At 39.6% G+C, this 23,349-nt stretch overlaps 1 protein-coding gene across 1 annotated transcript in view; it reads left to right on the top strand.

Moving 5' to 3' along the window:
* The window catches only part of Adam7 (ADAM metallopeptidase domain 7), a 43,720-nt gene that overhangs the window by 5,578 nt on the left and 14,793 nt on the right, over positions 1-23,349 (top strand). Inside the window, exons 4-16 of the mRNA XM_076852286.1 lie at positions 1,622-1,700; positions 2,906-2,982; positions 4,425-4,614; positions 5,727-5,780; positions 7,284-7,355; positions 12,193-12,362; positions 14,906-14,990; positions 16,818-16,948; positions 18,506-18,680; positions 20,113-20,202; positions 21,079-21,274; positions 21,672-21,774; positions 22,667-22,853. Coding sequence (XP_076708401.1) covers positions 1,622-1,700; positions 2,906-2,982; positions 4,425-4,614; positions 5,727-5,780; positions 7,284-7,355; positions 12,193-12,362; positions 14,906-14,990; positions 16,818-16,948; positions 18,506-18,680; positions 20,113-20,202; positions 21,079-21,274; positions 21,672-21,774; positions 22,667-22,853 — 1,609 coding nt within the window. The remainder of the gene's footprint in view (positions 1-1,621; positions 1,701-2,905; positions 2,983-4,424; positions 4,615-5,726; positions 5,781-7,283; positions 7,356-12,192; positions 12,363-14,905; positions 14,991-16,817; positions 16,949-18,505; positions 18,681-20,112; positions 20,203-21,078; positions 21,275-21,671; positions 21,775-22,666; positions 22,854-23,349) is intronic.

The following is a 23,349-nucleotide window of genomic DNA, read 5'->3' as shown; positions in this document are numbered from 1 at the left end:
AAACCATAAAAGCCCAGGTTGTTGTCAATTGTTCAGTCACTTGGAATGGTGCCACTATTAGAGAATGGAGACTCAGGTCTGTTAGCTAAACAAACAAACAAAAAATACAGAAAAACGTCCTTCCCATCCTAAATCTCCCACTAGACAAACATGCAGAAAATGCAAGCCTAATAGCATGATCATATTGATAATATTTTCAGATTGCATATTCTCCACATGAAGGAGTGATTAAGTGATTTCTGTGTATTTTTTATTAAAGTTATTTCTTGAGTCTTACAATATCTATATGAAGTAAGTACATTAAAACAATAGCTTATCATATATACAGCATTGAATCCCACTATTAGGTATTATTATAACACACCAATAAAAATATGGAAAAATAATAGCTTACCCAGGGTCATAATGAAGGGGGCTTTATGTTTCTGATTAAAATTTAGAGTCACATTATCAATTGACTGAAGGTCATTCAGATTCTCTATTTCCCTTTGTGTCAGTTTTAAACTAAAACTTTCATGGAATATGGGTTTTGCCTAAGTTGCCACACTTGATGCATAATGTTTCATAAGATTCTCTTGCTCTTTTTTTAATGTCTATAGTATCTTCAGTGATAATCTCCTTTTTTTCTGATTTCAGTAATTTGAGTGTTTTTTCCTCCAAGAGAGTTTATCAATTATTGAAAGTGTTAAATATTAAGTAATTAATATGACATTACTTTATAGATATGCCATTGATGTGAACTATTAAGAAGTTTGTTCCAAGTGTTTTGTTTGCATTCATCTAAACATCAATACTGGGATTTACACTGATTGATTGTACCTGTTAAACTATGCTTGCATTCCTGAGATAAAATTTTATTTGCCTATTATTCATTATTTTAAATTATATTGTGGTATTCAACTTACAACTTGTTCATGGTGTTTGAAATGTGTTGAAGTTGACATTAGATGACATTGGTCAAAATTAGTAGGATCCCAGCACTGTGGAGCTTGCCTGTAATTCCAGTAGCTGGGTGGGCTGAATCAGAAGAATCTCAGATTTGATGTCAACCTGGGAAAATTAGGATACCCTCTCTCAAAAAAAAAAAAAAAAATTTAAAAAGAGAGCTGGGGATGTGGCTTTGACCAGTAAAGCACCCCAGGGTTTAATCCACAGTTTAATCTATTCATTTTAATAAATAAAATGAGTTGGATAGTGTTCTCTTATCTTACATTTTCTAAAGATAATATTCTTTTAAAATATTTGATAGTACTCACAAGTTTTTCACATAATATTTGTTACCTGATATTATGTGTAGATTTCCTGTTTACTATTTACATAATACACTATTTTTCATTCACTTTTCACTATGCTTTTGTCTTTACATTTAAAATGTGCATTTTGTAAGATGGCAGTTAGTCAGCTCTTGATATTTAATGAATTCTGTCAAAAACCTCTGATTTTTAATTGGGATGTTTAGTCCATTCATGCTGCATGTTGTCATCGGTAGGGTCAGATTTTAAGTTTTGTTTGTTTTGCTAATATTTGATCATGGTCTGGAGGCCGCTCATCACATGGTTGCCTTTATCATTTAGGGTTTTAGAGTGAATCATCCTCATTTCCTCTCTGTTCTCTTTTTTAGGGAGTTCCTGTCCTCAAATTACAGTGAGACCTTCTACACCTTGAAAAAAAAATTGCTGGTCCATCATCCTCTAATCACGGTACCTTACAGAACCTTTCCCCGTCACTTTTCTGAAACTAATATTTCCTGATGTGATTTCGAAACTCAATTCAAGCCTTACCAATTGCTCCAAAAAGCGCCATGTCAGCACCAAACCCTGAATTGATTCATCTCACCGAATGAGGCCCGAATAGAAAACAGGCACCTTTCTCTAACAAATGATCCCCATAATGTGTCTCTCTTTAATAAACGGACTTTTCTAGAGTCAATATTGTGCTAAGCCTGGAGGAAGGGCAAAGCAGGACCCCAAAGAAGACTAGAGCATCCTAGTGGGATCTACTTAAGCTAGTGATGGTGGTCTCTTCTGATTTTCCATATGAGACTTTGTTTTAACCCCTATTATTCTCATGGATATAGATTATAGTTTTTTACTTCACTTTCCTTCCAGAACATACTGTCTGCCACCCTCTAGCCAAGAACGATAGAAGTCCTTCTTACTAAAATTATGTTTTAAAAAACTTATTTCCTCTAATTGAAGCAAATGCCAACCTCTGGGAGATCTCAGTCATCATATCGTCCTAAGACACAGAACCAGAGGAAAACTGGGTGACGTTCTTTTATGCAGGGGCTGGTGGTCATCCTGTGAGGGTGTGAGGTCCCCAGAAGGCCTCTGCCATCCACAGGCAGGAGCTGAACAAGTGGAAATGGTGGGAAGAGTGGCACCGGACAGGCTCACCATGAGCAAACCACCATGAGGAGCTGGGGGCTGCCAGCAGGATTGAAGCAGAGAGGCCGGGAAGAAGGGCATGAGGGGTACTGGGAGGAAGGCAGGGTCTTATCATAGGAAGCATCAAGAGCTTGGCTTGATTTCATAGGCAGCTGGGGAAATTGTGATATTAACACAGAGGGTCAGCATGGCAAAGATTTTAGGATGAATTGAGGGAATGATATTTATATGGAAAAGGGTTACTTATCTGAAACTGGTGTCATCACCTCGCAGAATATTGAATGTGTGAGGAAAGAATCCGTAGCTGGTTTTACACAAAGTCATGATGTAATTAAGGTACAAGATCTCTAAAGCAGACTCAAATGTTTCCAAGTGAAAGAGTGTAATTCAGAATGCACAGGAAAATGTGGAACCTAGGAATGAAATACTAACGTGTCTGAAAAGAAAATAATGAGAGAGTAATATTTACACAATATTGATGTTCATACTTACATTAATACACTCTTCTTCTACGTTAGGAGCACTGCTTTTATCAAGGATCCATTATACATGAATTTGATTCTGCAGCCAGCATCAGCACGTGTAAAGGCCTAAGGTAAGCAGAGTATCTTCCTCTTTCTCCCCCCGACCTTTTTTTTTTTTTTTTTTTTTTTGGTTTCTTTTGGTTCTAGGGATTGAACCTAGCAGTGCTCTATCCCTGAGCTACACCCCAACCCTTTTTATTTTTTATTTTGAGACTGGGTCTCATTAAGTTGCTACAGGGCTCACTAAGTTGCTCAGGCTGGACTCAAACTTGTGATCCTCCTGCCTCAGCTTCCCAAGTCACTACAGGCATGCACCACCCCTCACAGCTTCCTATTTCTTTTATAACTTTTCCTATAAATGTTTAAAGACACCTGTTTTGCTTATTTCTTTTTACTAACTCTCTAAATAGAAAATATAATGGATAAAGGGCTATAGTATAATTTTAGCAGTGAATGTGAGCTCCTGTGATTTATGTTCATTTTGACAAAAAGATGTCTAACACACACCCTTAGCAAGAAGAGATTTGCAACATATGACCAGAGGATTCAGAGCTGGGGGTGGAGGGTCCTGGAAATCTTTTAGTTTGTGCTCTTATGTTAGAGAACAGGACACTACATCAGAGACTTGCTCCTGAACATTCGCTAGAGTAGAACTGAATCCAAAGTCCAATTCTCTTGAATGCTAATTCTGAGTCCCCACTATACCATGGCACTTTAGTGAATTAGCATTTTATTCAATCAGGCTGTGTTTATGATCTCTTTTTGTGTGTGGGGGGGGGAGTGGGTATTGGGAATTGAACTCAGGGGCACTTGAACACTGAGCCACATCCCCAGCCCTATTTTGTATTTTATTTAGAGACAGGGTCTCACTGAGCTGCTTAGCATCTCACTTTTGCTGAGGCTGATTTTGAATTCTTGATCCTTTTGCCTCAGCCTTCCAAGCCTCTGGGATTACGGGTGGGCACCACCACGCCCAGCTGTCTATGATCTCTAAAGAGTAAAATGTCAGAGGTAATTCTCTATAGATCTTGGACTCAAGGACAAAGAAAAATTCAAGGAAAAGAAGGAAGATGAGGGGTCATAGAGGGTAGAACAAGGAGCTTTTCTTTGAGTCGTCCCCCATGTTCCAGCCTTTGTAAGAAGGAGAACCCCTTTAATGACAAAATTTCCCCAAAGCAGTTTTGTATCTTCATATATTTATTCTGCACCTAGTGCACAGACAAGAGAATGAACAAAATTTCTGCAAAACCTGAAGCCACCAGGGTGGGAATTATTAGTGTACCTAGAAATTGGATTGTCAAACTTCTGAAAATCCATGTCAACTGACTTTTAGAAAATGTTCTTAATTCTACCAAAGCCCACATGCTATCTTGCTTCTTTACCACCAGAAAACCTGGCTCCCTGTTCATGAGGTCTTGACTGTGTAGTTTCCCATTCTTCAAAAGAAAAAGTCAATAAAATAGAATAGGATAGTTATGGATCTTGAATGTATATGGTGTTCCAATTCCCACAGGGGATTCTTCAGAGTTCGTGATCAAAGGTATCTCATTGAACCAGTGAAATACTCAGACGAGGGGGAGCATTTGGTGTTCAAATACAATGCCAAGGGGCCGTATGCTACCAATTTTACTTGTGCGGAGCTCAATTTTACCAAGAATGCTGCTCCAACAGACACTTCACACAAGGGAAACTACAAGATGGAAGTGAGTGCTGTGTTTAAGTCCTCTTACCCCAGGGGAAACACACCCATTCCCCACGATTCCTGTAGGCTCTGGAGATTGTGAGTCAAGCTAGTGAGCACATCACAATCTTTTCATCAGTATCAAGAAAGGGAATGTCTACAGCCCTCTATATGGAAGACAGAAATTTTCAGTGTCTTGAAACTTGTCTTAGTTAATGTCTTTCTCCTTGCCTCCCCTGCCACCTGGGGGACTGTCGGTGACAAGCCCTATTCTCCCTTCCCTCAGGCCAGATGTTCTGATGGTGAAGGATAACTAAGAACAATAACAGGTCTGTTTCTGATGGGATGGTGGCAGAGTCCTTGGGTTTCAGACTTATATATAACTAGTTGTGCAGAAAACGAGTTCTTATCCCCCAAAGAACCAGTTGATATGAACTTGAAAGCTCCATGTTTGTTTATCATCTTCTCATGTCCAAGGTCCAGTGTCTGAAACTTACTGGACGACGAACAAGTGTCTCCTGATAGAATCACTCAGGGAAGAGACAATTCCTTAGCTCATGGAAGAATGACTGACTTAAATCTCTGAACAAGTCCCTTTCATTTGTCCTCAGAGAACATGCCCACTCCTCCTTTACGCTGAAATCATAGAAGAACTTCCTGGTATTGGTGTTTTCTAGAAATAAGAGACCTAGATTTAGCAATATTCATCTGTTTCCTTGGAATTGAGACCACTGCCAATTAGGAGTTTGGGAGGCAGGAAAAATTTAGGAGGGACATGGTCAGTTCTGTCATTCAGTCTGGTTGGAGCTCTCACTATATATATATTCATGGGTGCTTCCTACATGAACTTGCTTATGAACCATTTAATCTGTACATGGAAGAAAAAGAAAAGGAACCTTAAGTATTAAACATGGGATTCATGATTATATTATAACTCTTGTCTAACCTTAAAGACTAAACAAAGGGTAGTCAAATATGGAATGTTGCTTCAGGATTATTAGATATACTCATTTAATTCATCTTCCAGTGTCAGCAAGATTAATTTTCTTATCTTAAAAATGTTAGCTTTTCAGAAATTCACTGTTAAGGGTAAAAATGTTAACATGCTTCATTGAATTGTTCATCAATTTCCAGAGCGTCCATGAACAAAAGTATATGGAGCTGTTCGTTGTTGCTGATGATTTCGTGGTAAGTTTCCAGAGGAACGTTGTCGCTTTTCATTCATCCTCATGAAACCGCGGATGTGATGGAGCCCAGAGTAGTGGTGTTCTAATCAGAGTGCTATTCTGGTCTCAAACTTCTGTTTTTAACTTCTTCAAAATACATGCATATAAGAGATGATTTAGGTCTTTTGATATTGCAGGGGACTAATCCAAACTAGAACCTTCCTCCCCACTGTGAACATATGGAGATGCTGAGCAGCATATGAAAAGTTGCAGACTTGGCAACACTCTGTTGTTGATCTCAAAAGAAAACACTGAACATTTCCAGATACTAAAAATTAAGAGGAAAATCCCCATCAGAAAAGGAAGTAAAACCCAAAGCCTTGATGACCCGTGACATAGAGAAGACAGTTGTAATGAGTGAGGAATTAACCTCCTTACAAGCAAAAGTCTGGCCTTTGGAAAAGAATCCTCCACATAAGTCTCGGAGCTAGAAAGGGCTGCCCCATCCCTGAAAAATAAACTAGAAAAGCTCCACTGAAACCGTAAAAGATAAAGGAAGTTTGGTTTGCCCGTAGGCATGGGAAGGGAAAATATCACCCAAGAGAAACCAGAAATTCTAAGCCTGCACCATGCACAGAGAGGGCTCATGGTGGTTGGTGATTTTGTTTTGTTTTGTTTTTCTTCAGCTGCAGACATACCACACAAAGCTTTCAGCATAAAAACTAACTAGATATCTATCTGGTAAATAACTTGAGCTGAAGTAAAAAATGTCCTATAAAGACACTTTAATAATCCAAGATGAAATGAATCCCAGGAGGCAGGGTCAGCCAGCATAGTGAAGAGGAGACTAAGACTACCAAGAACTATCAGTTATCCAGTGATACCTTCATATCATTCTTCATCACGAAAGTATAGGTTTACAGTTATCAGAGAATAAAGAAAGTGAATGGAATAGAAATTACAAAAAAAGAATTAGATGAGATGGTAAAAAATGGCCAGCTTCCTTGCAAAACTATTCCACATTGATAAAAGGAAAATGCATATATCCTTGAATGAATGAAACAGCAGATTAGACACAGGTGAAGAGAGAATCAGTACACTGGAGGATGGAGGTGACAGGGAAACAACCACTTATGGAGCACAGACAAGTACAGTTGAAAACTATGAGAAAATAGGAGATATTAATGCAGAATAAAAGATTGCAGAGACTGAGTGTGGATTTCTGGATGACAGACACTCTTTGAGAGGCAATTCTTGAAAATGTTCCAGAAATAAATAGGGCTAAATAAACCAGATAACAATGTAGAAAAATTACAGAATAGTGAATATGAGGGGGAAACTGTAACAAAATAAACACCTTAAATATTAAATAGAACAAAGAGAGGGAGTTGCACACTATTTAAGCAAAAGAAGAAGACTAAAGTTTTTTTTTCTTTATAACAGCTCATGATGGATGAAGCATTTTATTGAGCTTTTATGAAGCTCCTACTATGAAAGCATGTTGATATGATGTTTTTATTTCCAGTACCGCAGGAATGGTCAACCTCACTATAAACTAAGGAACCGAATTTGGGGGATGGTCAATTTTGTCAACATGGTAAGTTTTGCTGTAGTTTAAGTCAAGCTGAACATACAAAGAACATTCTGGGGTCTGTCTCCATTGGATCTAAACCATAACATTGGGTCTAGCATAGTTAATGTTCAAGAGTAGTCCCTTGATACAGTGGGAGTCCACATCACAAAAATTCATCAAGTAAAATGACTGACAAAAATCTGTTGAAAAAATTGTAGCAAAAAATGACACTCTGAGTTTTTGGTTTTCTACATCAATAACATTTAATATTCAAATAAGTTTTAATATTTATCTCTAACAAAATTGATAAAGCAATGTACAAAAAGTTTGAAAGCCAATCACATGTAAACTGAATCTCACGTGTTATATGACCTTGTATGAAAAAAGTCTCTTCAAGCTAAAACGTATTGCCCATGGTTTGGCGTAGAAAGTATGGAAACTATTTCAGCAAAATCTATTAAGATGACTGCTTTTTGTAGATTTTAATGAATTATAACTCAAACAAATTGTGAATTGTACACATCTCTCTTTACTGCCTCTTCAGACACCTCAGCCCTATTACCAGGATAGTAAAGAACTATGGGAAGATGCTGGAAGGAATAGCTAGTGGCTGTTCATTCATCAGTTGAGGAAACCTTAACTTAGTTATAGTTTTTGACTGCTATGAAAACAACTACTGCAAACATTTGAATGTATTAGTGCGGGTGAACATAGAATTTTATGCAGATAGCTAAGAGGTGGGAATGCTGGGTTATATGTCATGTGTATGCTTCCTTAATTGTTTCCCATGGATTTATATTTTATTTTTAATTTTCATTCAGTTGAAAATGTTTGATGTTCCTTATGGATTCTTTTTGTTTCAGTGCTTATAGCCAGGATGTTGCTTCATTTGTTAATATTAAATATTAATAAATAATAATAAATAATATTCATTTATCAATATTAAGTCAGGTACACCCACAGAAACCTTCTTTGGTTTAATTGCCCTGATTTGGGAATTCAGATTACATCTGCAAAATCCTTTTACCTTTGTCATATTGTAGCCTGATCATAGTAGTGAAACATTCACAGTCCCACCGACATTTAAGGCAATGGGGTGTTTATGTCAGAAGACAGGAGTCCTTGGGGCCCCATTAATATTCTGAAACCACTTCCATCTTTTCCACTAGAGCCTTTACATATTCCTGGTGATAAAGTTAAATTCCCATCCATTTCAACACGCAGGTCATCTGTGTGTCCAGTTCTGTCAACTCTTTGCTCTTGAACAGTGGGTGGGATTTCCTCACCTTCTAGTGTATTCTTCAGTGTTCCATTGGATAGTGGGCACGATGTGAAGACAGGTAAAAATAAGGAAATAGTCTTTACACCTATTCATGATGCACTTCTTCTTCACTAGGTCCTTCACTATTCAGTGGAATCCATCTTGTTAGAAATCCTTTTGTTGCTACTCTTAATTGCAGTGCACCAACATTTCAAATCCCACTGGCTCACCTTGTGCTTAGCCTGGGGCCGGGGTTGTTGGAAGGTGTTGGTCCATGTTCTTGCTCCCTGTTCACTTTGCACAATGGTGGCCAGTACCCAGATCTCTCCTCAGGCTCCCTGCTGTTCTTCAGTGGTGATCTGTTGATGGATACTTGATGCTGCAAGCCAGGGTGTGGCCTCAGAGCATTCTCTTATCCTGTTCTGTCTTCACCCTTAGAAAAGCACCGTGCAAGGGTCACTGGGTGGGCAGTTCTAATGACCACTCTCCTCCTCACAGACGGGAGACCTCAGCTGGGCTCAGGACATTTCCTGCTCTCCTCCAAGGGCAGAAGGTTTTTCTATTCACCCTTTCTTCAGTTACATCAGCCTTCGTCCTTTGTTCTAGGCATTAAAAAAAAAAAAATGCTGTGGTTCCCTCGAAGCTTAAGGCTTTTGCTCCTTGGGAGAAAGAGTCTGATAGATTTGGTTAAATTTTGCAAAGTAGCAGCTGCTGGTACCCTTCAGGCCTCTTCCTCTGAGGGTGTCTCCATTCTCCCTCCTGGCCCTTTCTCTTTTTAAAAAAAATTTTAAATTAATTAATTAATCAATTTTAATTAGGTACATATGACAGCAGAGTGTATTTTGACTCATTGTACACGACTGCAGCACAACTTTTCATTTCTCTGGTTGTACATGATGTAGCATGGCATCATATGTGCAGTCGCACATGTACCTAGGCTAATGATGTCCATCTCATTGCACCATCTTTCCTGCCCCCATGGCCCCTCCCCAACTCCTCCTCCCCTTTGCCCCATCAAAGTTCCTCAATTTTTTCGCATGATATTCTCCAACCCCATTCATTTACCTGTAAATGCCATAATTTTATCCTCTTTTAATGTCGAGTAATATTCCATTGTGTATCTATACCACAATTTCTTGATCCATTCATCTATCGAAGGGCATCTAGATTGGTTCTATAGTTTAGCTATTGTGAATTGAGCTGCTATAAACATTGATGTGGCTGTGTCCCTGTAGTATGCTGATTTTAAGTTCTTTGGGTATAGACCAAGGAGTGGGATAGCTGGGTCAAATGGTGACTCCATTCCAAGTTTTCTAAGGAATCTCCACACTGCTTTGCAGATTGGTTGCACCAATTCACAGTCGCATCAGCAGTGTGTGAGTGTGACTCCTGTGAACACCCAGAGGAGGCCTGTGGAGAGTCTGTTCATGGTTGTGGAGTCCCTTGTGTCTCTGTCCATATTCTGTCCCCTGCTGGTACCTTAGCAGTTCCATAAAAACGCTTGTGAATTACTCTTACCTGCTCATAAGGTACTCGGCCTCTTTTCCCCTCACATTCTGCCATCGGTCCTTGAAGGAGACTGTCTTGCCCTGGGTTCCAGCCTCGATGTAGGCCCTGTTACCTCAGCTCTGTGATGATTTCAAGAAAAATGTATTACTTTTAAGTCCTCAGGGTAGAAGCAACATTCTTTCCGGCATTGTACTTCTCAGGCAGGAGAACTCCTTCCACATCTTAACTGTGGCTATAAATTGAGAATCCTCCCCATGACTCTTTATAATTGGTAGGAATTATCATGGATCTGGCATTGACCCCAATTCAAGACTTTAATTCTCTCCTTGGTATTTGACCTTACAATTAAGCATACACACAAAATTATTGCTGAATTCTTATTAAAGTTTTACATTTTATATATGAGGCAGGGGTAGGGGTCACATATTATGTTACGAATAAATCCAGGAGTCTTAAAAGCCCTTGAGCTTTCCTATCATATCACTTCTTTTTTTTTGTAGGGGGGAGTGTGTACCAGGGATTGAACCCAGGGGCAATTAACCACTGAGCCACATCCCCATCCCTTTTTATTTTTTACTTGTGACAGGATCTTGCTAAGTTGCTTAGGGACTCTCTAAATTACTGAGGCTGGCTTTGAACTTGGGATCCTCTTGCTTCAGCCTCCTGAGCCACTGGGGTTACAGGAGGTTACCGGGGTGACATCACCCCACCCAACTTCCACCATTTCACTTCTGACCATTATTATCTCATAGGATCTCTCTCATTTTGTCTTTCTTCATGCCTTCACCTCTTTTATCTCAGAAGTTCCAAGGTTCTTTCTAGATCATGAAGAGTAATTCAACTTTCTAGAACTTCCAAATATTATTTTAAACCCACCCAGACATCTAAGAGAGAAAACAGGCTTTTCTGTCCTCACCCAACAGGATGCACCTTGGAGGACGAGTGTTTCCCACCTGCCCCTGCGTGCAGTTTTATGACACTAAGCACCCCTGGGAAGGGAGACCCTCCACAAAGCTCAGATTAGAAGATTCCCCCTCTGCAGGACCCAGGTCAAAACATTCATCCCACAGCAAAGAGGAAAATTGGGGAATCACAGGCACGAGTGTCAAATTTGAGGTCATGACTAGATGTCTAAGCTCATGTGAGTTTAAAAGAAGCCTCGTTCTCATGGTTATCGTCATGGAGACATGAAATTCAGCGTATTCATATCCTACAGGTTAAGAAAAGCAGAAAATCATGCAGGGTCATTGTCATCGTCATGATATGACTGAAGTGTTTTAATGACTAGTTCCAGTAACACTGCATGAGTGACCTTTCTATTTAGGTTTTTTATTTACTGTTCCTCGTTCATCTTTCAATCTCTCCTTCAACTGGTGCTGTGAACCCGTGGTCCTGGAAGATCAGGCTGATAGAACACATGTTCCTTTTTCTGAAAAATCTCCATAATAATTGCCTCTCTGCGTCATCTTTTGTCCTGCCATGAGACATCTGTCAGCTCGGTGTTTACAAAGCAGTTTGGAAGAGGGGCGTCAGGGCTCAGGGTCTGTGACTATTTCTGCATGCTTTGAGAAATCCCCAATATGGTTTCTCAGACAAAAAAGAGGTAGTTATAAAAATCAAGCATGAAGATCAAGCATGTCCCAGCTAAGTTTCTGAATACCAATACCGACATTCAGACCTGCTGCAGAGCCAATCCTGGGCCTAAAGTACAGAAAGAAACAGGAGTGCTCATACCACCCTGTGCCATTTGTACTGACCATACGTTTTCAGGGGATGTATACCTTAGAACTTACTAACCTCTTTCTTCTAGATTCATTTTGAGAACAGCGCCTGTGAGGCTTATGATAGTTCAAGGAAAATCAGACCTTGTTGGTCAAGATTCTTTGTTGAGAATGGAAATTTCCCCAGTATCTTGAACAATCAAATATTCATTCTGTTTCAATGTATCAATTTGTAAAATGAGAGTTGACTTATTTTCTTAGGTATCTAACAAGTTTACAATGCTTTTTTTTTAAAGTATAAAGGAATACAGTTGATGAAGGATTCTTGTAGCAATTTGAATATGTGAAAAATGATTTCTTCTTTGAACAGATTTATAAAACCTTGAATATTCATGTAACGTTGGCTGGCATTGAAATGTGGACAGCTGGAGACAAAATAGAAATAGATTCAAACATTGAAACTACCTTAATGCGTTTTTCAGTTTGGCAAGAAACAATCCTTAGAAAAAGGGAGAATTTTGATCATGTTCTGTTACTAAGGTATGTGACCCTTCTTTTCCTACCTACTATAGGTAAATCATTTAAGAAAAAATAATCAACAAAGAAATCTTTTAGATTAATTGACTTTGGGTAAGATGAAGGGAAAAATACCATTTCTTGCTATATAGAAAATTTCTAAGCAGATTCTTTAATAATCCTTATTTTTGATATTGATTAATACTACAGAAGAAAAATCTGGTATATTTCCTGGACAGAGTTGAAAATATCATAGCATATTAGGTGAGTAAATTGCTTTGAGAATCTGTGTATATTAGTTACAAAAATCCAGCACCAACTCCTTCACCCTCTCATGCTTTGCAAACCCAGTATTACATCAAAACATACCCTTCTGGAAAACTCCTTGGTCTCTGGACACTTCTCATCAAAGGGCGGGCATCCAGCCAGTGGCCATTCTGCAAAACCATCTTCTGAACTATATAAATTGACAGACAAATAATCTGATACGTTAAACCAGCCACAGCTTCAATATTTCTAAGTAGAAGTTTGCATTCCTCTAGACTACTCAGTCATAAATTCCCTTTATGACGGAGCCACATTTTGTCATTACTGTTATTCAAAATACCTAGTGTGATACTTATCCCAGAGGGAAATGATAAGGAGTTATGAAATGGAACTTAATGCAACCTTATGTTTAGCTTAGTACTGATATACTAAGAAATGTTAAATTGTGAGAAAAATGATTTGAAGTGATGTCATCTTTCAGCACATCTTCGGATGGCCCTACAGTTACAATATTCGAACAGTACCCATTTTACCTTACTTTATCTAACTGTAAAGTCAGTATTTCTCTAAAGTTCTGCAAACAGCCTGCTGATCTTCTTTCTGGTGTTATTCAGATATTAGCTTGCAGGCTGAATTCAGAAACACAAAGCTTCTAGAGCCTGCAAGGAGGAGCCAGGTCTAGTTCTTTGGTAGATTGATGGGCATGAGTCAGACCTCCAAGGTAATATCATGCTCGGTGTTCATACTTGGATGGTCCATAGCATATAGATCCAGGGGTATGGCTGTGCCTGGCTTGGGCTTGCATATTCATGCACTATTGTGCCCCAAATTGTGAAAGTTGAAAAATAGTAAAATATCACCATAAACTTCATAGTGGGCAAGAGAAGTCCCTTAGCTCCCTGTTTGTACATGTATTTAAAAATAATTAATAAATAAGTCCAGAAATACTTAAATGGCGATAAGCAAGTAAACTTTTACTTTCACAGAATTTCTTGTTTCTCCAGTAGCCTCTCATATCAACAGGAAGTGTGTAGAAGGGGGACTTAGCATGTTGGGTTTCTCGTGTTTCTTCCTTTCTACCTTCTCATAGATTTAGAGGTGGCCGGTCTATGTGGCATTGTCACAGTGTCACTTTTCTCTCAGGGACCATGAGAGAGGTCAGTCTCTATAGGGTTCTTCTGTGGCGCTTCATCTCCATTCATGGAATTCTCCCAAGATCTCCAGAGTTCAGGAAGGCCAGAATTCTAAGGTCCTCCAAGATGCCCAAGTACTGATATTTGGAATGGAGGTGCAGAAGCATTTCATTAGTACAGAAAGAAACGGTGCATCTACTTGACCAAAAAAATTAAAGTCCCCAGGGGTCACCTCACGTAGCCACATTCCTTGGATTTGATCCTGTGATAGTCTAAGTGTTGTCTTCCAACCCATGGTAGCTCTCTTTAATTTTCCCACTTTAAAAACTGTTCCTAAATAAAATTGAGGCAGAATTCATATAATATACACATCTGACATTATTTCTTAAGCAATTCAGGAATAGAATGCTTTTTTGGAGGGTGGGGACCGGGGTAACCAGGGATTGAACTCAGGGACACTCAGCCACTCAGTGTCCCTGAGTTCAATCCCTGGTTACCCCTTTGTATTTTGTATTTTATTTAGAGGCAGGGTCTCCATGAGTTGCTTAGCACCTTGCTGTGGCTGAGGCTGGCTTTGAACTCTTGATCCTCCTGCCTCAGCCTCCCAAACTGCTGGGATTACAGGCATGCGCCACTGTGCCCAGCTAGGAATAGATCTCTTTTTACATGACTGCTCTTCTAAATGTTTGATTATATCTACCAAATCCTTTCTGAGTTTCATGGTTGATTGAAAGTTTTAAGATTTTTCAATCACAGCTAATTGTCCAAGGTGCTACGTGAGTTCGCCACATTATATTTCTCTCCATGAACTGTTTTAAATTTAACTCATTAATTTATTTTTATTTTTTGTAATTTAAGTGGTTTTGTCCATAACTGAATGCACAGTAGAGTCAAGAAAGACTCTGACCTTATTGTCTTTTTTATTGAAAATAACCTATTTTTTAAAATAACAATTTCAACCTAAAATTGGCTTTTTCAATGCCTCTCATATACCGCATGCTTCAAATGAGCTCAGTATCAACTAAGGTCAAACTCAATGCCAGAACTACAGAAATAAGAGGGCTCATTCATGTGTAAAGGCCTGAACATTGTGCTGGTTCAGTGCAATTTGCTCTTTGTTTTAATTACAAATTTAGATTGAAGAATGTCTTTGTCTCTTGTTTGCAGTGGGAAGTGGCTCTATACACACGAGCAAGGAATTTCTTATCCAGGGGGCATGTGCCAGCCCTACCATTCCTGCAGTGTCGTGAAGGTGGGCTGTGTTTTATCTATGTTATGTTACCTAATCAAAATGTTCAGCTTACATTTCTGTAATGTTCCGTGTCCCCTTGAAAGAGACACGTGTACATTTGTCATATATTCCCACCAAGACATGACATGATGAGACTCATACTTCCTTTATTAAATGAGAAAAGAAATGTTTTATTAAAAGAAAAAAAAACCTATTAATGAATGATAAGGGTGATAATGAAGTGGAGTTCAGAGTTCGAAGGACCATCATGTGCAGGTTAACATACAGTGATTAGTAAAGCTCGTCGGCATGTTAAATGCCATTCTTTACAAAGACAGGAAACGTTCACAAAACTGGATGGCTGATTCAGCAAGTGAGGATAGTTGATCCTGCGTGACAAGGAAGCGCATGGAGCACTTAATGTCATACGATGACAGTCTTGCCTTGCATGTTCAGGAGGCACAAGACCTCTGAACCATGTCTCCCTCATTTATCTGATCTTTTCCCAAGTCTCAAAGAGTCTAGTCAGTGATGTTCACGTGACTTCCCCCCCTCCCAGAGATTATCACAAACTTGAGGTTTTGTTTCATTTCCTGCATTCCTCTACCTCCTTATTGCTGTGCCCATGATGGTCTTTAGACCTCAAACTTCGAAGCTAATACTCATTAAAAAGGCTATATGATGGATTTATATGTATAATGAAGTAATTCATAACTACATGGTTAGGTGTGATGCCTGTAGATTTGCCTTTGGTATTTCAGTCCTGTGAATATTACATGAGGCGCTGATGGAGAATGTTACTCTTTCAACTACATTTTTACAAATCCAGGAACATTTAAAATTCCATATGAATAAAATGAGCAAATTTAAGTTGCTCTATTAGCTTTATCATAAAATGATAGCCTAGCTCTCTTGGGAAGTTATTTTTTTCACTAATACAGGGATTAAAACATGAACTAGAACTATGAGCCTAGGTGACGGACAGTTCTGCCACGTGGAGTCTATACTTCTGACTTTCAGGTTTTCCTTATAACACAATCTCCATCTGCAATGTTGCATAGCAATTATTGAACAATGAAAGACTATCAATGAAAAACAAGAACATCACATTTGTTTTTATTTGTATCCTTTTAAAAAATCTGGTATAGAGCAGATGAGCATAACATTTAGTTTATTGTATAGGACACTTGTCGTAGTCCATGCAGGCCGCTGGAGATGGCAAACCCCACAAACAGGCTGGCTAATAAACACGGAAATGTATTTCTCACGTTTCTGGAAGACGAGACACCCAAGATCAAGGCACCAGCAGATATGGTATCCAGTGAGGGTCCACTTTCTGCCTCAGAATTGGCACTTTCTCTCTGTGTTGTCACACGGTGGAAAGGACAAGAGGACCCTCCTGAGCCTCATTCCCGAGGACTCTGCTGCATGACCTAGTCGCCTCCAACCTCTGGGGTGCCATCTTTTTAAAGTATGGGTTTTGGAGGGACACACACATTAGGCCATAATGATATCAGTCAATAGTTCCTAGTTCTTTGTCAAAACGGTGTGTAAATCCATTAGTGAATATTACTGTGCCTTCCCCCACACACACATATAAAAAAAAGAATGCCAAAATTTAGAGCTAGAGATACTTAAAAACTCACTTTCCCAGATTTTTTATATATATATATAATTAAAGAAACTGGGGCAGAGGGGAGGGAAGTAATTAAGTCCAAGTTCTCTCAAAGACGTGCTCATTGACTAGTAGCTAGAAATCAGGTTTTCCAACAACCATTTCAAATTGCTATGTTCTATTCAGGGTGCTTTCTGTTGGAAATGTCTAATGAACATTTTTTTCCCCATCAGGATCTCTTACCTGACATAAACACAATTGCCAGCAGAATAGCCCATCAGTTGGGGCATAACCTTGGCTTGCAACATGACGAGTTCCCGTGCACCTGTTCCTTGGGAAAATGTGTGATGGATACTAGTGGAAGGTGAGGCTCAAATAATGTAGAGAACACATTTAAATATTTTGAGAGTAGTTTGGGGTTAATTCCATCACTTTAGGAATACACACACACACACACACACACACACACACACACACATATATATATTACACTGAAAAAATATATATATATGGCTTTTCGGTGTAATTTTCTTGGAAATCTTTCAAAACCATGCACAGGGAAGAATTTCCCTTTTGGAGTTAAATCTAATCAACTGAGATTCTTTCTAGTGGTACATTAGAAAATAAATGTGACATTTTATGGCACATTGCAAACATATGTGATGGTCAACTGGTACCAATCTCTACCAAGGTCTTAGTGGAGAAATAGTTCCACACACCTTGGTTTGCTTTCCCTGCTAAAAACTAGAGATTCCTCCTTTACATCTTTCCTCAGGTGTCATTCTCAGCAAAGCCCTTCCTGGCCAACTGCTTCGACTTTTAGTCCTTCTTCATCACATTCATGGCTGGCATTTACACCCTCTTCCTTATGGTTTTATTTAGTTTTCCCTTTTGTACTTACCACTGTCTAAGGCATTCTACCCTTTGCATATTTAGCTCATTTTCTAGGTTACTCCTGAACTAAATTCAAACTCTGTGAAGTCAGGGGTTTTGACTGGTTTGGTCACTGTTTCATTACTGTTGTCTAGAGAAGTCCCACACACATGTTAAGATCACCTTAAATAGTCACAGAAAGAATGTCCAGCATCCCTTCATTATTCTTGGATCACTTTGTGGTTCTTTGTGGTTAGGTGTTCTAGAGCCCCTTCATAGTAATGCATGGTGTACAATAAAAAAGCATTAAAATGATCAGCCACTCCATGCATTGGTTAAATGATGTGAAATGGCTAAAGCACCCAAGCACAGTGGCGGGCATGGTGCAAGAATTCAGTAACTGATCATCTAATTTTACATCATTATCTGGACATTTAGCAACATTTGCAGGGTCCTGACATCCCCATCTCATGTAATCAAGATTCTAGAAATCCTTCTGTGTTCTATCATTGTGTCAATATTACTGTCACAGGAATCAGACAAAAGGAAGATAGAATGGAGGTGAATTTCAGCTTTAAAGAGAATGTGTTAGACTCCAAAGGATGCATATGATATTTTTAAACAGTTTGTTTCAATAAACATTTAGAGGAAACTACTCTGCACCAGGCTCTGTATTAACTAGTGGTTATTTTATTTTTAATGAATGTGATGTAGCCTTGAGAAGTTTCTAATCTTTCAGGGATGTTAACATGAATATACAGTTATTATAAAATTGTTTCAAGGACAAATTAGAGGGACTATGGGAGCATCACATACAACCAGTCCAAACGGTGGCTTCAGGTAGGATTTGCTTTGGAGGAAATATATAGCCAAGTACTTTCTAGCAATGTTTCAAGAAGGCATTTTTTGGTAATAATGATCCCAATTCCTGCTCTGCTCTCAAACTTAACATTTATATGGATTTGTTCTAAATTCTTTGTAAAACTTTCACAGGTGCTGTACCACAATGATATGACAAATCTTTATTTTTACCCTACCGTATTTCTAGCATTCCTGCACTAAAATTCAGTAAATGCAACCAGAACGCGTATCAGCAATTCCTGAAGGATCATAACCCAACATGCATGCTCAATATCCCATTTCCTGTCTCGTCAAATGATTTTCCATCTTGTGGAAACAAGAAGGTGGATGAGGGAGAAGAGTGTGATTGTGGCCCTTTTGAGGTAATTTGCAATTGATGATGACCTGAAATTACCAAGTTTATGCTCAGCTAGAATCTAGATAGGGGTGTAGCCCAATCACATCAACCATCATCTTCCTTGTCCAGCTCTGGACTCTGCCTTTTCCGTTTTTCATTTGGATACAAGATGTTGGGGCGCCTCATTTCAAGGGTACTTGGCAGATCATGCATCGTGCATAGTGGTCTTGCTAGAGTACACAGCATTACCATTGTCTGCTTTATGTGTTAATTGGCTTGTCTGTAAGAAGGACCTGAAGGTATCATCAGGTATGACCTCGCATGCACAGTAGGACATTACGTCCTACAAGATCTCACAGAGTCAATCGGGTTTTATTCAGGGCCTTAGGAGGTTCATCTGTATCACAGCTGGACAGCTCCCCTTATTAGGACACTTTCTTAATAGAGCAGAAAACTTCAAACCTTTCATGTTTTATTTAAGTCTGGAGCATTTAGAAAAAAAAGCCTTTGAGCAAATTTTAAAGTAATTCTTAATCTGCTTTTCCCAAGATAGAAACTATTTTCTTCAGAAGCACATCCAATAAGTGTATGTCCTAGACTCAAATTATCAAGTGCCTATAAACCACTGCAGGGTGTTGTTAAGGTGTGGAGTCTGGTTTAGCAGGTCTGCAGAGGGGCTGAGCTCTGCAAACTTACTGAGCTGCAAGCTTCTGCCCTTGAGCTGGGCTGAGGACTACTTTTACACTGTCTATCCTCAAGGACCGCAGCCAACAGACCCCTTAATCAGAGTGGAGATAGTGACCTGTCTAGAGACATGAACTAAATCTTATAGTGGCTCATATTAAAGGTGAAGAGGCTCTTAATTTTGGAAACGGATCCTCTTGCCCATGCACATTCTTTGGATGAGTCTTCAGCTTCACCCTACACAAGAGGCACTTCACCTGATCAGATGCAGTCAATTTCCTTTGCATTTGGTCTGATCAGTCAGGGTCCAGGTGATTGTCCTGCTGCTGTTTCATAGTGATCTGTTTTTTTTAAAAAAAAGAAAAAAATAAATAAAAGAAAAGAAAGGAAGGAAGGAAGGTCAGCCTGAACTGAAATACTTGGCATCTTGAGAAAAAGGTAAGATCAGAGCTTTAGAAATTATACTACTCACATCAAACTCTAGCATGAGGCAATGGTAGGACCCTTTGAGGAAGAGGGTCCCTGGGAGAATGGCAGGTCACAGACTTGACACTCTGAGAGTCCACAACCTGTGCAGTGTGAACAGCTAGGAGGAAAGGAAATGTGATGAAGTCCAAGCAGCAGCTCTAAACCTTTCTTCACTGCCACAAGTGACTAAGGATTACGCGTCTGTGCGGTGCACACAGAGTCACACAGAAGCACAACCAATGCTCTCTTTCACCCAGGAACCAGATCACAACCAGCCTCTGACATTTCACTTTGGTTTTTGCCAGGAGTGCACTAACCCTTGCTGTGATGCACACAAGTGTATACTGAAGCCAGGATTCACTTGTTCAGAAGGACCCTGCTGCGAATCCTGTCAGGTAAAATCCTGTGCTGGGGGAGACAGTGTTTGTTTCTGTTTCCACTTTAAGTCTATGTAGGACCAAAGAGCTCTCCAGCCAGGGATGACTGTCCTCATCACCATTTGTAGGCTGGGCCTTGCTAATTCCCCCCAGGGCTTGTTCAGGAAGGCTCAGATGGGGAGCATCGCAGAGTGCTAGGGTCTGGGGAGGGACAAGCGAGTAAGCAGACACGGGTGTTTTAGGAGTGAAATCACTTGCCCAACACTATTGTTACTCCTCTGTAAATCATTTTCAAGCTCTTTAACCTCAGCTGGGAGGAAAACTGGTATTCCAACAGCAGGGAACTATAAAAGGAAGGGATTATCCTGGGATTGCAAAAGAGTAGTGGCTAGTGGTTAGAAAAAGTCTTAGGGAAGAGGACCAGAAATCCACATGGTTCTGCCTAAGGATTTATTGACACTTTTTCAGCTCCATTGAAAAGAAATTTGTCACAATAAAAAGAAAATTGCCTTTCTCGCACCTGCAAGGGGCTTCAGAATCAGCACAAATGAATGCAGATTGAACAGCTGATGAGAGAATCGGGATGTGCTGTCCTCCAGCTGCGAGAGCCAGACTATTCCAATTCATATGCAGGGGTCTGAGTTGATCTACTGGAGCAAGAGAGGAAGAAATGACAAGAGAACTCCTGCCAGTTTCTCCATTTTATGTCCATTCCAACTGTACCCAGGGGGAGTCTAACATCAGATTTCAAAATCACTATTTCGTGATGCTTAAAATTACATAAAAATCGAGGCCTCTTTAAATTACAATAATGCTCTGTGGGATGAAGAAGGAAGTTAGGTTCCACGCTTAAAGGCATTTTTGCACATGAGAGTCTCTGTTTTTCTTCAACAGATAAAAAAGGCGGGGTCCACATGCAGACCGGCAAAAGATGAATGTGATTACCCAGAAGTATGTACTGGCCACTCACCTGAGTGTCCAAAGGACCAATTCCAAGTCAATGGTTTTCCTTGCAAGAATTCCGAAGGCTACTGCTTCATGGGGGAATGTCCCACTCGCAACAATCAGTGCTTGGAATTGTTCAGTGACGGTAAGAGACAATCACAGTGAAGGCTGACAAGGAGAATAGTCTTGTCAGCTCCCTGTCACTGTCCTGTAGGTCTTGGGGGCAAGATTGGAGATAATGTCGCCTAGCATCTCTTTAGCTATTACCTCCATTATTAGCTGACCTTACCTCCAGTATTATGGACCTGCTCAGTATTGAGCTGGTGCGCATTCACTACTGTTTGTATCTCTGTCCTCTTCCTAGAATATTCTCCTGACTCAGTACAACAGTTTTTGAATGACTTATTTATTTCATTCTCCTGCACCATGACACTATAGGACATGATACTGAAAGTGCAGTTGCATTAGAAAATAAAGTTTTATGATTCACTAACATTCATGCCTTCATAATTTTACTTTCATCGTATCATTTTGTATCCCAGGAGCAAAAGAGAGCCACAGTATCTGCTACAAGATGAATAAGAAAGGAAATAAATTTGGTTATTGCAAAAGCAAGGACAACACATTTGTTCCCTGTAAGGAGAAGTAAGTGTCCTGTGGTGGTGGTGGTGGTGGTGGGAGCAGAAGTGCTTCATAACAGTGTTTTGAAAACTCAGGAAGACTGCTGTTCTGACAGCTGTTAATCTCCTGTGCTCAGAGATCAGGAAGAGAGCGGGCGGAAGAGAGAGTGTGCACCGTTGCTGGTGTGGGCTGGTATTCATATACCCCATCTACTGCCTGACAGTCATGGATTACACGGAGGAAAGACAAACGGGGCTGGAGGGAGATTAAGATTATCAGGAAGGAAAGGGAACCAAAGCATGCTGCCCCAGAAAGGGAATGGGGCAAACCGGACGGAGAGGAGGAAGGAAGTGAAGGCAAGGAGGAGGAAGTTGAAATTAGGAGGGTGGGAGAATTTGAATAATTTATTTATTTCATCCTCCTGCACCACGACACTATAGGGCATGATACTGAAAGTGCAGTTGCATTAGAACATAAGGTTTTTCGATTCACCAATAGTCATGCCTTTCTAATTTTACTTTTATGTGGATAGGGACCTGCCCCTTTCCCTTCCCCTCCCTTGCTGTCTCATGGCTGATGTGTTCAATGCAAGAAAGAATAAGAAGGCAACTTCTTCCTGCTCCTTAAAGTCATGCTAATGCAAATCGCTACTAAGGAATAGTCTTCTGTAAACTTGAATGAGTTCTGATTTCTGAGGATCACAGAGGAATGTTAAAAATGCTTTTTGACACACTGTATCTACTCATTTCAGTTCCCAGGGTCAGGGCTTAGCTGTCTAAGGGCTTTCTCAGCTTGTCTTGGTCCCTCTGCCCTGCTGGTGTGCCTACAGTGACCGGGCCACTTGGCTGACAGCCTAATCTCTGAAGCTCTGTTTTTGCTCCCAAGTTTGAGAATAACCCCCACCCCTTCTCTTCAGAGATGTCAGATGTGGGAAGATATACTGTACCGGGGGACGGAAGTCATCTCTTCCTGGAGAAGACAAGATCTATCACATTAAGGCTGCAAAGCAGAACATTACTGTCAAATGTAAAACCATCTTTCTATACCACAATTCTGAGGATATTGGCCTGGTGAATACAGGAACAAAATGTGGAGATGGAATGGTAAGATTAAAACCCTTTGTTTATGAAAACATCTTTGATTAACTGCTCAAAAACATCACTGGGACCTGTAATTGGTTCCGGAGGGCCTTATATATGGGAAAGCAGGCAATTTGTTTTCATTATTGAGGAACAGAATAGCAATAATACAGTAATACTCTTTTATTTAATTTTAGTTATACTAAATTGTATGATATTGTTATAAATATGCTTAATTATATTTCAGTAGACATCTAATGAAATTAGACATAAGATTTTTCTAATTAACATAACCATAAATAGGCATGCATTCATTTACTTGATTTGTCCAACCATGCTTACTGGTGAAGCCTAGGTTGTCAGTAACTATGCTGGACACAGATGGTTTAAAGATGAGTGTATTTGAAATTTTTATGCATTCACTTAAACAGATCATTGCAATTTAACAAAAGTGCTTTCCTAGTATTGGGATCAGCAGTATGTACTTGGATCTAAAAAGAAGTAGCTAGTTACTCACAGA

The sequence above is a fragment of the Callospermophilus lateralis genome, chromosome 4, assembly GCF_048772815.1.
Source record: "Callospermophilus lateralis isolate mCalLat2 chromosome 4, mCalLat2.hap1, whole genome shotgun sequence".
NCBI lineage: Eukaryota > Metazoa > Chordata > Mammalia > Rodentia > Sciuridae > Callospermophilus > Callospermophilus lateralis.
The sequence above is the reverse complement of the archived record's forward strand: the minus strand, read 5'-3'. Positions and strand labels throughout refer to the sequence as shown.